Source organism: Phacochoerus africanus, chromosome 2 (genome assembly GCF_016906955.1).
Source record: "Phacochoerus africanus isolate WHEZ1 chromosome 2, ROS_Pafr_v1, whole genome shotgun sequence".
NCBI lineage: Eukaryota > Metazoa > Chordata > Mammalia > Artiodactyla > Suidae > Phacochoerus > Phacochoerus africanus.
In genome coordinates, this window is record NC_062545.1 from 157,987,001 (window position 1) to 158,003,077 (window position 16,077).

The following is a 16,077-nucleotide window of genomic DNA, read 5'->3' on the forward strand; positions in this document are numbered from 1 at the left end:
CAGTACAATGATTTGGACTATTATTCCTGAAGCCAAATGCAGGTTATCTACTACCGCAAACTATGGAGAGGAAACCCCTATAGAAGTAAATAAAATGGAGACACAGGAAATGTAGGAAAAATAAGTGGATGAGTACACAGAAGGGTAGTTAAAAGAACTAGTCTTGCCTAATACAAACTGATTGAACTGATGAGCTCTAAGAAGAGTTGTTGGAACAACTTTTTACAATTACTGCAGGAAAAAAGTATCCATTCACTGATTTATTATTTATTTTATTGTTATATAAATGAATTAATGTGAATTTGAGGTAAATATGCTGATTTCATACATTTATGTATTGCAGTGTGGTTATCACTGGCCTTAACTAGGATTTCCATCATGTCACATGATTATCATTTCTTTTCTGTGGTGAAAACATTTCAGAGAATCACTTAGCAACTTTGAAGTATATAATACGGTATTGCTGACTATAATCACTATGATGTGCATTAGCTCACTAGAACTTATTCATCTTCTAAATGCTAATTTTTACTCATCCTGATCCCCAGTTATCCAGCCCTTGGTAACCAGAACAGTGTTTCAATGAGTTCACCTTTTTTTTTTTAGATTAGATTCCACATCAAGTCATTTCATACTCTGACTTATCTCATTTAGCATAATGCCCTCAATGTCTACCCATGTTGTCACAAATGGCAGGAATGTATTTAAAACACTTGAAACTAATAAGTGTCTACATGATGAGTGGAGCACGATATAAAACAAGTGTTAAATAAGTAATAGCAATTTTAAGACACGTCAAATACTGCATATAATTAAGGACCACAGTAAAAGTTTCAACATTTTTATTACTGAATAATAGAGTGGTTTCTTATTAGAGTGTTTTATTTTATAAAATTATATTTTAATCACAAACTTCATGATGCCAGTTGTACAGAAAATCACAGCCTATTTGATTTTGTGCCATTTGCATTGCCATTCTTACTGATCTAAACATGGTTTCAACAAATGCAGATTTCCAACAAGACGATGCTAGATTCTATGTTTAAATAAAAATAAGTAAAAAGTTCAATTGAATATTTTAATTTCAGTATGTATTTTAAATGTACAAATACTTATGTCCCATGAGTTTTATTGATTGGTACTAAATTTTAATGAGAATACTTACCTCATTAATCTGATAGATTTTGCCTTGTATTTAAAAAACAAAAACCAAAAATCTCTTGGTGTTCCCGGCATGGCGCTGAGGAAATGAATCTCACTAGAAACCCTGAGGTTGCGGGTTCGATCAATCCCTGGCCTCGCTCAGCGGGTTAAGGATACGGTATTGCCATGAGCTGTGGTGTAGGTCGCAAACATGGATCTGGTGTCGCTGTGGCATAGGCCTGCAGCTACAGCTCCGATTAGACCACTAGCCTGGGAACCTCCATGTGCTGCAGGTGTGGCCCTAAAAAGACAAAAGCCAAAAAAATTTTTTAAATAAAAAGAAAAACTCTTTAAAACAAGTGGGCATTTTATAGATGAGAATTAAATAGACCGAATAATTGCACCCATCTTCAACTTGACACTATGTCAAGATCATTTGAATTTAATTTTTATTAATATTCATTATTATGTTTAATTTTATTAATTTTTATTTTTATTATTATTTTATTAACATTCTGTAGTTTTCTTGAAGTTTAGGTCACAATGTGATTTTTTAAAGAAAACCATTTCTAATTTCCTTCTGATTCCTCCACTAATAACATGTCTTTGAAAGGTCTTTAATTACATGTTGTAAAGGGTTGTTTAATAGTTACATTTCATTAGGTCATGTGTCTAAATATTCACAGTTCTACAGTGCACTTGGGAATTAGGGCTATTTAGTATAAGGTATATTGTTTTGTTTGTTTATAAAGGTATTTGTTTTATAACTTAGAAGAAAACTACTCTCTCACTGCCTATCACCATCTTGCTTTCTAAAGAAAGAATACCTTACAGAACTGAATCCATTTTTCAATAAGACCACAATCTTAATTTCTTGCAACTATTTATTTTCTCTTCAGGAACATTGGTCATCCAAGTGACAGCAAGTGATGCTGATGATCCTTCAAGTGGCAATAATGCTCGTCTCCTGTACAGCTTATTGCAAGGCCAACCGTATTTCTCCATTGAACCAACAACAGGTATATCTGAAAGAAACAAAGTGCAGTTTAACAGGATTCTAAGTAGGCAAACATCAAAGTTCACTGCCTATAAACATGTTGTAAAGTAAACCTGATGTTTATTATTTTTATTCTTTTGGCTGATTTTTCTAAGGTTGAAAGATTGAATTTTCCACATCCATACCACAGATGATTTGTGCATAGGGTATAAAACATACATATGGGCTATTACAAATTAATTAGAAAAAGACAGACAACCCAATTTTAAAATATGAGGAAAAAACATTTACAAGCAATTGATAAAATCTGATATACAAAAAGCCTGCAAGCATATTAAAATTGCTCAACCTCTTAGTCATCATGAAAATGCAAATTAAAACCACCTTTAATGAAATTAAGCCTGTTTATAGCTGAGTGTAAAAACTTAAGAAAAAAATTCTGTATTTTATGTATTTTTTTACTTATATGAATATGATATTTGATTTTTCTATCCTTGATCTCCACGTTCTCTTAATTGATTACTTTACAAAATAAATAAAAATTTTTCTCATTTATATTTATCTATTGAATAGATGAGAATTATATGACACTGATATATTGATTGTTTTGGTGCAAAGATTAAGCCCATGTGAATGAGTTTATAGTCTCTAAAGTTGAAAAAAAAAAAAGGACTAACCACCCAAGAATGTGGCAAGTATCAAAAACAGTATAATGTTATGATTTTTAATGAGACAAATATAACTTCCATCTTGATGATATGAAAAGCTTTAAAAATATATCATTTGCTTTATCTTTAGCATTTCTTATTGATTTATTCATTTAGTAGGTATTAAATGTCTCAGCCTTTACCAATCAGGGCTCTGTGAGAGAATTACATTCTGAAAAATATGGTTTGAGTTACTAAATTCTTAATTCTCCCAAGGATAATACCTAACTTCTATTATTCTAAATGCACAGAACAAGTTATTTTAACACCTGCAATGGGTGCTTTAAGACATTAGGTTTTTTTTTTTTTTTTTAATCTTTTTGTTTTTCTAGTGCTGCCCACGCCATATGGAGGTTCCCAGGCTTGGGGTCCAATCAGGGCTGCAGCTGCTGGCCTACACCACAGCCACAGCAATGGAGGATCTGAGCCATGTCTGCAACCTACACCATAGCTCATGGCAACGCCAGATCCTTAAAGCACTGAATGAGGCCAGGGATCAAACCCGCATCCTCATGGATACTACTCGGGTTCCTTAACCACTAAGCCACCATGGGAACTCCAAGACATTAGGTTTTAATTCCCTTACACAATCTTGGTTGAGAAGAAGGGTCTAATATGCAACAGGCATTGTACAGCATACGGGTTTACAGTTATATACAACATTGCAACATTAAAAAGGAAAAACTACAGGGACTCTTTTCTCTTGGAACTTACAAACAGATCTAAACATTTACATGTTAATAAATGTATACATTCAGTTCGAATATTATGAAGTGAAATAAGCAAGATTCAGTAGGAGAAAGTAAGGACTACTTCCTCTGTGTGGTCAAGGCAGGATACACTGAAACCAGAATGCTGAGCCAAACCTGTGGCTAAGGTGAGAAAAGAGTGGTCAGCATTCCTGATTATGGGAGAAATGTAAAGGAAATTCCTAAGAAGGGAGAATGTTGGAGCTCTTGGACTAACTAGACATCAGTATGGAAAAGCACAGAGGAGGAGAGTAGAAAGTGGGTTAACTGTGTAGTAGACATGTGCTGAATCACACTGGATCTTCCTATTTTAAGTACTGTCTTTTAGTCCCAGCCCTCTATGGCTTCTTAAATATATTGGGCAAGATAGCTAAAGCAATTAATTGCATTAATGGAGGAGAGGTAGAGTGGGCAGCAAGACAAATGAAAGCCAAAACACTGAAGTGGTAAGTTTTGGGGTGTATAAGAGGATCTTTATTCATTCTGAAGATGAGAAAAGAATATGAAAATAAAGTAAGCAAACTTAATTGAAGTCTTCATATATGGGAAATGAAGACCCTGTGCTCCTCTCACTCACTGACTAATCTGTACACCTTTGGACATAATTCCAAAATCTCTAATGCTATTATTCTTGATCTGAAACACATTTATCAGTTGAATCACACACAGGGAGACATTAGCAGCATCTGTTCAAATATTCAGTGGTTTTTCTGCCAATTCATACAATAGAGTATAACTGTGAAATGTGTTAGTCTGCACAATTAAAATAAAATAATGTGGTCCAATATATCCTTTTTAAATAGGTAATGTAATTTTAATGAACACTTTTCTCCAGACGTATTTGAAAATCAGCCATTCTCTTTTTTATGTTTGTATTGTGTTCCCTGAATCTTTAGGATCGCATCCCCCTCTCCTATACATCATCTTAAATTTTCCCTAGATTTTCTCCAGTAATGTTTACCTTTACCTTTTTATTAAGTGAAAGTGGACATTTATTACAACATTTATGATGGTCTGTTTTGAGTTTGAATGTATCTGTTGATGGATTATAAATAAATAATGAGTGAAAAAACAGCCCTACTCATGTATCATGACTTAAAAGAGAAGTTAACATTACAAGTACACAATATTTTTTGCATGAATTTATTATTATAATTTACACAGATATCCATAATAAACTAATTTCTTCCAAGTTTAGGGGGAAGTTAATTGTAGCTCCCTAATTTATGTCAAAGAAGAAAGTAGAAAATAAGTTGAGGTAAAAAAAAAGACATCCCTTTTCTCTCCCTATTGTTTATCTTAACATAGTATTTTATCAGGGTCTACTAATATTTCTAATACTGTGGTAACCACTCTAAACTCTAGGCAGAGTTGGTGATTAACTTACTATATTTTTTTCTCTAGGGCAGCATTTAGCACATTGTAGTGGTTCAAAATGTATCAAAAGAATGATTGAATCATTGAATTCCTAAAAAATTAATTAGGAAGATGCCATGGCTAATAATGAAGTAATAATTATAGTTTATTATTTTTTAAGGAGTCATAAGAATATCTTCTAAAATGGATAGAGAACTTCAAGATGAGTATTGGGTAATTATTCAAGCCAAAGACATGATTGGCCTCCCTGGAGCACTGTCTGGAACCACAAGTGTATTAGTCAAACTTTCTGATATTAATGACAATAAACCTATATTTAAAGACAGTAAGTAAAAAGCATACTGAATTCTCACTATAACATAATTATAAATGTGTTGAATATATGTATATGTTAGAGTGCATTCTAAAAGCGTAACATCACTGGAATTATATAAAATAAATGTGTTAGTTGTTCTAAGTGTGATCATTTTCATTAGTATGAAAGTCAAACACAAATGAAAGAGTAATCACTATTTTTCAATTGGTTCTGTAACAAGTTACCACAAACTTCGTGTTTTCAAGTAAATGGATTATCTTAAAGAAGTTTGGTATGGGTGTCACAGGCTAAAATCATGGCGTCTGCTGGGCTACTTTTCTTTCCAGAGGCTCTAGGGGAGCCAAGATCTCCTATCTATTGCTTCTACACATATTCCTTGATGTTCTTATTTAACCATGTGACTTTAAATATTACCTCCATGTTGGCAATTTCTAAGTATGTACCTGCAGCTGAACCTCTCCTGTGAACTCATATGTACATATTCAACCCTCTATTCAATGTCAGTGTGTTTAAAAATTAACATGCATTTCATCAAGTTCCTGATGTTGCCTGCCCCCTCTTCTAAACCTCTTCTTCCTATGTATCTTCTCAATTCATTATTAACAAATCCAGCCTTCATATTATTCAGGCCAAAATCTCACCCATTCAATTAAAATTCAGTTCAAATGTATCCAAATCAGATTGCACTACGCCAAATTCAGATCAATTCTAATTTCCAATACTAATCAGTTCTGCACAATTCCTTCTAGGTAATGACTTTTAATATTTGGTGAGCAAACACACACACACATCACTCCTGATAATAGAAACTTATTTTGTTTAAGGATTTTGACGTCCTCTTTCCCTCCATTCTTTCTCACGTGTCCAAAATTCAGTCCCTTGCAGATCTTGTTGGCTCTGCCTTTGAAAATATACACTATCTGAATATGGCTCACTGACTACATCTGCCACCCTGGATGCTGCCACTCACTCTTTCCATCACTGCTAAGGCCCTCTTCTAGCCTCTCTTCATCCACCATTGTTCTCCTTTAGTCTGTTTCTAACACAGTTTAAGTGATCTTGTTAAATCCAAGTCTGATCATATCCCTTAAATTATACTCAGAGAAAAAAAATCCAAGGCCTTAGTATAAGCTTTTGGTCCTAAATAATTTGCCTTTATCCAGTTCTGTCCCATTACCTCTTGACCTCATGTACTAATGTTCTTTCTTTTTCTCATTGGCAAACCAACACCAGGCCATTGACCTAATCTCTGTCCCTAACACACTCCTGACATTCTGGCTTTGTGAATTTTTAGCTTTTCCTGAAATTCCATTCCCTTAGAAGTGCATTCCCTTGCTTTAGTTCTTATCCAAAAGTCACATCTATAGTCAGAACTTCTTGATCACCTTATTAAAAATTTTAATCTGTACTATCACAAGAGTATTTCTTAGTATCATATTTAATTGTCCCATATCATTAAGAATATAAATTAGCTGAGGCAGCAGTTTTCTACATATCTTTTCTGGTTGTAGCCTCAACCTCTGTATAGTACCTTTGAAGTACTTCTTTTCAAAAAAATAATTTTCAAAAGTATAGGAAATAGCAAAAACTAAGTCTTGATTGAGCAGAGTGTTTAAAGCATCTACTTTTATATTAAGGTAGTTACACTCTTTCCTCCAGATTAATTTGTTGGCTATTTTTAATTTGTGCAGTCAGATAATCAGTTTTTAAAATTTTCTCATAAGGAAAGAGATATGGCAGCTCAATTAAACTGTTACTTCCTTAAAAAAAACTTCTCCCACTTGAAAAGGAAAGTGGAAAATCTCAGAAGCTAGTCTGTGGAGTGACTTGCTATACGCTTCTAAGGAAATCAAGAATCCCTTTAAAGAAAAATTATTTTGAATCTTGTCCTTTTTAATTCTAAGATTTATTCTTTAAGATAACATATGTGATCATTTTGTACATTTTAGCATAAATTACAAATAATATATGAATTACTAGGTCTTGTGCAAGTTACTTCTGCAAAGTAAAGAAAAAGCTTAGTTCTTTATTTTAATATTTCAAATATACCTGCTGCTATTTTCTTGCAGCCAAAACAATGGAGTCATCCTACTCCAACAAGTTTTTTCTACTACTGACCAAATTTTGTGGATCCATCTTTCTTTTCATTTATGCTATGGCTAATGCAATCCAAGCTCAGGTTCTCAAAATCAAACTCTTACACTTACAACTCAGCTATTTGCTTTTAGGCTCTCCCATCTTTAATTCACACTTTTATTTATTGGTAATTTTAGGTATTAGAGAATGCTTGAGTGAAATTGAAAACTTCTTTTTATCAAATTTAATTTGCATGGTTGAAGGATACAATAAAAAATAGGTCCATGAATATTGAGAAGATATGCATATGAATAGAAATTTGGAAATTATATGTACTACTGAAGAGACTTTTAAAGATATATTTAGGAGAAAATAACAGACACTCAAACAGGTTATGAGGGAAATGTTCAGATTACAAAAATAAGCAGAGAGTATATACATTTGTGTTTATATATATATTCTTATATATATATATATGAGAGAGAGGTATTTAGAATAATTGGTAAAAAATATGAGTATTTCTTTCTTCTATAGTTCATAAATAAAGGAAAGGTGCTATAATTGGCAGTTTATGTTAATTATTTGTGCAAAATATCCTGAATTTTGTTTTTAAAGGTTTATACCGCTTGACAGTCTCTGAATCTGTACCCATTGGGACATCTATAGGAAAAATCATGGCATATGATAATGACATAGGAGAAAATGCAGAAATGGATTACAGCATTGAAGATGACTCAAAAACATTCGACATCATTACTAATAATGAGACCCAAGAAGGAATAGTTATATTAAGGAAGGTAAATGCATAAAAATTACTTCCCTTTCATAATAAAGCAAAAAACTGGTTATTTTGTGTAACCACTTAGTATTTGCTTTGTTAAGCAATTGAAGTAAGAGGTGTGACTTGTGGCTTAGGGAGCAAAGGATAAAAATGTATTATATATGCTTCTTTTAAAATTTCACTCTTTAGAATATGAATATATATGATTGTTATCTGTAGTTTAGTATAAATTATGAATAATAACATACAAATGACCATTTATCAGTTTTATGCAAGTTACTTCTGAGAAATACAGAAAAATATCAGTTGTTAATACTTATATCTATGTATTTCAAATATAACTGATGAGAGAGTTAATTACAGAGCTTCTTGACTTATTTTGTAGAATAGTTTTTAAAAATAATTTAATACAGAGGATACACTTAATACAGAGGATATCTTAAATAACAGAAAATTTATTCTCAACTCAATCAGATATTTATGCTCAGAAAAGTATAGTTTTAGTTCTAAGTAAAAAATACACTTATTAACCCAAAACATTTTATAATTGATGTAAATAACAAAACATACATGGGGATTTTCTAGGCAACTAATAAATGATAACATCAGAGGGATCCAAGAAACATTAGTAAAACCTAACTGAAAGCAACTGAGAATTTAACAACAAAAACTTATTTTTGTTTCTAACTAATTCCTCAGGTTACTGATACTGTACACTGTATTTCTTCGTAGAAAGTGGACTTTGAACACCAGAACTATTATCATATTAGAGCAAAAGTTAAAAATCGCCAAGTTGATGAGCAGCTCAGGATATACCACTCTGAGGCTTCCACCACTTTCATCAAGATCCAGGTGGAAGATGTTGATGAACCTCCTGTTTTCCTCCTTCCATACTACGTATTTGAAATATTTGAAGGAAGCCCACTTGGATCATTTGTAGGTGTGGTCTCTGCCATAGACCCAGATCAGAGGAACTCTCCTATAGGGTATGTCTGGAAGGCTAGCTTTGCATTAATAAATGAGGGAACACCACAGATTAACTTGAAAATAAAATTTCATATAAATGTAACGAGGATGTTTCTAGATCTATATTTCTCTCTAAGGTACTTATAAAATTTGCATCAGTTTAAACAAGTTGGAACAGGAAGCTTCACTATTGTTTAAGAAGCAGTGAAATAAGCACTTGGAAACATGTTCCAGAAAGGAGCAATTGCCAACTAAAACTCAATGGAATCAACTCTGTATTAATTGGGGTAAGGAGGTGAGGGGAAAGAAATCCTTGATTATGCCAAGTCACAGCAGAAACAACGCTAATCACATTGTGGGTCCTCTAAATACTATTTAATTAAAATAATATTCCAATATTAAGTAAGCTTTTATAGGATTGCACTTAAAGGAGTAAAAATGAAGTCTAATCAGAAGTAAATTTGAGTTACTACTAAAGAATATTTACTGTCTATTAAACTAGTTTGTTATATTTCAAGTACTGTATTTTTTTCATATTTGCACTATATGTCTGATTAAGACAAAGACAAAATCTGTTACATGTTTTCTTCCACCACCTTCCCTTACTCATCAATTTTCCATATTTCACAGTCCAGAGAATTAACACAAATTTCTCTGTATCTTTTAAGATACTGATTACTGCTTTGTTTTTTTGGAAGGGCTAACAATACAAAGGAAATTTAAATTTTTGAGACTGACAATGCTCCCACTTTTCCACTAATTCCTAATGATAAAACACTGCCTTTTAATATTTAGGTAAAGTTCCTGTTTATTAATAGTAAATTACTAATGAATGTAAGTATTCATATAGTATATATATGTATAAAAGTATAAGAAATTTCATAAGGAATTTTCCTAAAGATTTTTCATTTTATTCACACTCCATTACCATATTGTTTAGATTCCAGATATACGGAATATCCTCTTGCCACTACTATGAATGATTCAGCCTTTGCACATTATTAAATTTCCTTTTGTAACTAAACAGAGAGTCAGATTTTTTAATATTTTGTAAATGTGAGAAAAACAGTATAGTTTTTTTTTCTGTTAAAAAAAGAAGAACAAGTTAAATACAAGCAAAAAAAAAGTAAAAAACATTGAAGCAGGAGCAGTGAAATTGGTTTGTTTAAAAATGACAGAGATGTCTTTCACCTATGGAAAAGGCTGCCTGTAAACAACTTTCACCTGTGCATTTAAAAAGTGCTTAAAAACCCTTGAAAGATCTGGTGGAGTTGCATCTACTTGGGAAGATCTAACCTTTGTTATGCACTTGGTTTTATGTGTCTCAGTTCTTATGGAAAGCAGGAATAGTACATTTGTTGAGGCGGATGAAGATTCAGAACAGGATATAAAGACATATTCATGGAAGAATCATTTGTTTATATCATTCTGGCAAGGGCTGTTAGCAGTGAGAAAACATTGCACAATCACATTCTATTCACCCAGCATTTTTAGAGGAATGAAGAGTCCTTAAAAAAGAATTGTAAAGTGAACCAAAGATTATTCTAAACACCTAAAGTTTACATTTAAAGCCACTTATTTCAAGCTCTTTCTAATATATATCACACTTTTCCTTTCTTAAATGATGTGTGTTGGCTATTATTCAAAATATTACTAACTCAAGGTCACAATTTTTAAAAAACTTTTATTTGGAAGTAATCTCAAACTTTTGATTGGCTTTATTTTGGATGCTGCATTATAGAAACAGGATATTCTACATGCTTCCTACAAAATGTTAATTTAAACTACTGTTTCATTTTATCAACAAATCTGAGTAGGAAATGTGACCACTTGTGGATATGTAAGTAAATTGCTTATAAAGGTTTAAAAATAAGAAGAGCTAAAACTGAATTCTTTTAAAGCTTAATTCTCTGTAGTTTCTATTTTAATTTTCCACTGAACACTAACCTACAAATTAGTGTGATATTTTTAGAGACCTGTCAATTCAAGATTAAAATATTCTCATCTTTTGCCACGTAATTATGGCAAACCTCATTGATGTCTCATCAAAGTCGTCAGGAATATGTATGCAATGTGAAGCCATCACTGAACCTTAGTTATTACCCTTCTTTAATTTTTATTATTAATCATTCGCAAACAGATAAGACATGCTGAGGACTTCAAAGGTTTCTCTCATTGTGGAGTCTGAGATTATTTTCCAGGCTTTTGCCTGAGAGAATTTTATTATCTGGCTTCTTTCTATACATGACCTAACAGCAAATTAGACCTATTATCCCTACTTCCTCACTTTTAAGATATATACGTATCTTTCTACATAGATTATATATAGATAGAGGAATAGAAACACACATATATGTAATAAATATATATTTTGTTTTTATAAAATATTATTAAATGTTTTCCATTAAACAGACACAAAAATTTCTCACATATCAGCAATCAAGTAATAATATTGATGCATAGACTTAGCAAATAACTATGTGGTATAGGAAGAAGCTCATCTTCCTAGATTGAGGATTTGTTTTATATTGCTTCAAAGGAATAAAAAAATGGTTCGCAAGCTTTCATATTTACAAATAAATATTTGTACTGCTCTTCATCTTGCAAGTGACATTTCACTATCTATTTTCAATCAAGTCATTCACTTATTAAATTCTCTATTTTTTTTGTTTTGAGGGCTGCACCCACGGCATATGGAGGTTCCCAGGCTAGGGGTCTAATTGGAGCTGTAGCTGCCAGTCTACACCAGAGCCACAGCAATACGGGATCCAAGCCACGTCTGCAACCTACGCCACAGCTTACTACAACGCTGGATCCTTAAACCACTGAGCGAGGCCAGGAATTGAACCCACAACCTCATGGTTCCTAGTTGGATTCATTTCCCTGCATCCTGAAGGGAACTTCTAAAATTCTCTCTTTGAATGAAAATGAGTGACGTGCCTAGACTTAGCACAGATCAGTTTACATCTAAGGCTGTTTTTTTGTTTGTTTGTTTTTGTTTTTATTTTTTTCCTGAGAGTCTTCATTGAGTTGAATCTTAAATGTAGAATTTACTGTTTGCTAGGAAAATTGTTTAGCGTAACAATGGCTATGTAGAGTAAAGATTTAATAATACTTTATTGCTTAAAAAAAGCATTGCATACTCTTTAAAGAGTGTTATGCAGAGAAATTAATAAAATTAAAAAAAAAAGTTTTTTTTATGCAGGTATTCTGTTACCAGAAGCAAAATGTTCAGTATTGATGATAATGGCACAATCTTCACAACTAACCCTCTTGATCGAGAGATTAGTGCTTGGTATAATCTGAGTGTTACAGCCACAGAAAAATGTAAGTAATCATTTGGGAACTATATATTGCTTCATCATATGTTTAAGCCATTAAATAATCACTAAATATAGGGACAAAAGCTAGCTTGAAGTTGCTGAAATTAGAATTAAATGTTATTTCATATGTCAATTCATACTTTTATATTTAATTTATTATTTTAAATTATATAATGTCTGGTCATTCTTTTTTTTTGTCTTTTTGCCTTTTCTAGGGCCGCTCCTGCGGCATATAGAGGTTCCCAGGCCAGGGGTCCAACTGGAGCTGTAGCTGCTGGCCTATGCCAGAGCCACAGCAACATGGGATCCAAGCCGTGTCTACAACCTACACCACAGCTCACGGCAATGCCAGGGATGGAACCTGAAACCTGATGGTTCCTAGTCGGATTTGTTAACCACTGTGCCATGATGGGAACTCCAAATGTCTGGTCATTCTTATTACAGCTTATTTATATATTCACCACTAAAAGTATTTATTTTTATTATGGTGATAAGTAATGCTTAATGCAATAAATAAATTATAGAAAATTCAGAAAAAAACGAGAAATACAACCAAAATCACTTGAAACTCTAAAATCTTTTAATTATATAATTATATAGTCTCACCATATTTTTCACAAATATATATTAAATATGTTTATAAAAATTGAATATAAATTTTGTAATTTTTTCCACACTGGGTATATAAAATATATTGCCCGTAAAATATTTTCAAATTAAGCTCATAGTGTCAGCTGTGCTATTAGTCACATCTTCAATAATCAGTAGTGACCATTTTTTTTCAGATAGATGATTCCATTTTCCTATTGCAAAACATAGATGAAATCATCCAGTTTACTGTTTATATTGTCTTCAAAATTGTCAATTCACTAGTAATTATAACAATCATATTTATTCAAGCTCAAAAGAATTGATGAACTACAGTAGAAAAGATTATCAAAATTATCTCCATTATTTAATCAATGGGTTTATTACAGCACAGTAAAGGGTTAATTTGTGAATTTGAAATGTTTTAAAATGCATCCTTTCATAACGGATTTTACATAGAATATTAATAATCTTATTTACTTTCTGGCTTGTTCCTTAAAAGTCTAAACGTATATCTTATTCCTCACTTTATTGAGCAGTTGACTGATTAGATGGTGAAATGAAAAGCATATATTTTGTCATACATTGAATAGCTCTATGGAAACTGTAGGAAGACTGGATCTGGGTTTTGAATTTTCTGTTTAAACATAAATGATGGGGTTAAATGTTACAAGGGAATAAACTCCTGTTGCAGTACAAGAAATGCCAAGGCTTTTGGTGTCAGAAAACACAAATATGTTTATTCTAAAAGCAAGAAGCTTTTATTCATTGAATATTTTGGAGAACAAATTATTTATAATATCACTATTTATGAAACTATTGAAAATTTCAAATCACTTCAAAGACTGGATATCCTTGAAAAAATGTATTCTTCCATAAAATAGCTTTCAGCTACTGTAAGAAAATGTTTTAATGAATTTATATAAATAATTTTCCACTGTAATCTTATTTTATTTTTAAGGAGAATTTTTGTAAGAATGTATCACTGACTTCTGTTAAATTAGAATTACAAGTTGACTTATTAAAAAGCAGGGGAACATTTATTACATGCATCCTGAGACACAAAATCTTCTAATCTTTCATGAATAAATAGAAAAAAAGAATGAATGAATGATTGGTATGAAAAGTTTGCAAGACAGTTTAATTATATCTATTTCATTAATTGTGTGATTACTTTTCATCAGAGAATGTCATGAAGGTCTCTAGAGAAATATTGTTTGAAGAATTTCAGTTGCTTCTTTTCTTTTTTACTTTAATTTGATTTTTTCTTTGTGGAATATTTTTAATTGTGAACTTAATTTCTTTAGCATGGGATTTTTTAGTTTTCCTATTTCTATTTTTTTCTAGTAATTATCATCTTTTGTTAGGTTTTATTGAATTACGGTTGATTTACAATGTTGTGATAATTTCTGCTGCACAACAGTGATTCAGTTACACATATACACATATCCTTTTTTTCCAGATTCTTTTCCCATAATGTTACTACAGAATATTGGTAGAATCCCCTGTGCTATACAGCAGTTCCTCATTGACCATCCATTCCCATATACAATAGTGGAAAGTGGGAGTAAATTGTAGAATCACAACATGAAACAAAAACAGTAACACAAATCTTTGGATTGCAAGGTAGCTACTGTCCATAAAAATTATCAATTCAATGTATGTATGTATATTTAAAGATACATCATAAAGTATACAGTATAATATATAATTATGTCATTATATATTATGTTCAGAGGTGACATCCAAATATTTAGCAACCAGCACAACATAAGTAATTAGACAAGAATTTAGCCTTTAAAACTGTATGCTGCTTACCAGCAGATCAGTAGCCTTCACAGTATTAAAGAAAACGTGTGTGTATGTATGTGTCTCTGTGTGTGTTTACACATATGACATTCAGATAATAGAACTGTTTAAATTTATAGTGTACAAGATTAGTTATTACATAGGTTTACACTGACGATCAGAGATATTATAATGGTGTGTTTGTTAGGGAAAATCAACAATTAACAACAAGGACAGTAAACACTGGGTATCATTTGTGATTCAATAGGAAAAAATAGATTTTTCAATTCTTAATTGTATTTTTAGATATTTATTTATAAAATACTTAATTTGCACGGTGCTTATGAGTATTGATGAGTTTTAAGAAATTACACTTTATTAAATGTTTACTTACATTGAATATAAAATTATATATAGTTTATAAAAGTATATATAGTATAGCTATAAGTTTATATAGACTTTTGCATATAATCGCATTTTAAAACAATAAAAATTTGAGGAAAACATTATTCCTTATTTCATAGAAGATAAATCTGAAACTTCTGCAACTTGTGTTCACAACTCCTCAGGGATGAAACTAGGGATCAGTGAAAATCACATTATTCCAAAGCCTATGTCTTAATCCCATGCCACACTATCTCTTGAGAATAAGAAAAATATGACTTGCTCTCAGTGTTTTCTGAGTTAGATATATGCACAATAATCTTAACCAAGATTTATGTTTCGATTTTTATTCCTAAAAGACAACAAAGTTTAATCAAAGTTGTTTCAGTTAATGGTTCAAGTATTGGTTTAAAACAGAGTTCACATCATATGATTGCTCAGGGGCAGACAATCTATATCTACAAGTGTGTTACTTAAATTCCCCTTCAATGCCTAAGATGACAGCTCTGAGACATGAACATACATGTAACATTTAAAAAATAAATTAACAAAAAATATTCTAATTCTCTTGAGGAAAAACAAGTAAAATAAGCCTTCAAGGTAAATTCAGGAGAAAAACACAAACATGAGAAAATAAAAATAGATACATAATTTTAAATATGAAATGTCATAAAATGTAATTAGATCAATGTGGAAATTTATCATAAAAGCAAAGATTTAAATTTATTTAGTACATTTTTTTTTTTTTGCTTTTTACGGCCACACCCATGGCTTGGAGGTTCCCAGGCTAGGGGTCCAATGAGAACTATAGCTGCCAGCCTATGCCACAGCCCGATCCGAGCCACATCTGTGACAGCTTACGGCACTGCCGGATCCTTAACC

General features: G+C 31.8%; 1 protein-coding gene across 2 annotated transcripts in view; it reads left to right on the forward strand.

Annotated features, from left to right (window-relative positions):
• The window catches only part of CDH19 (cadherin 19), an 88,967-nt gene that overhangs the window by 37,812 nt on the left and 35,078 nt on the right, over window positions 1–16,077 (forward strand). For both annotated transcript variants that reach the window (XM_047766987.1, XM_047766988.1), the window contains exons 4-8: window positions 2,043–2,162; window positions 5,134–5,298; window positions 7,981–8,162; window positions 8,879–9,132; window positions 12,318–12,439. In XM_047766987.1, coding sequence (XP_047622943.1) covers window positions 2,043–2,162; window positions 5,134–5,298; window positions 7,981–8,162; window positions 8,879–9,132; window positions 12,318–12,439 — 843 coding nt within the window. The remainder of the gene's footprint in view (window positions 1–2,042; window positions 2,163–5,133; window positions 5,299–7,980; window positions 8,163–8,878; window positions 9,133–12,317; window positions 12,440–16,077) is intronic.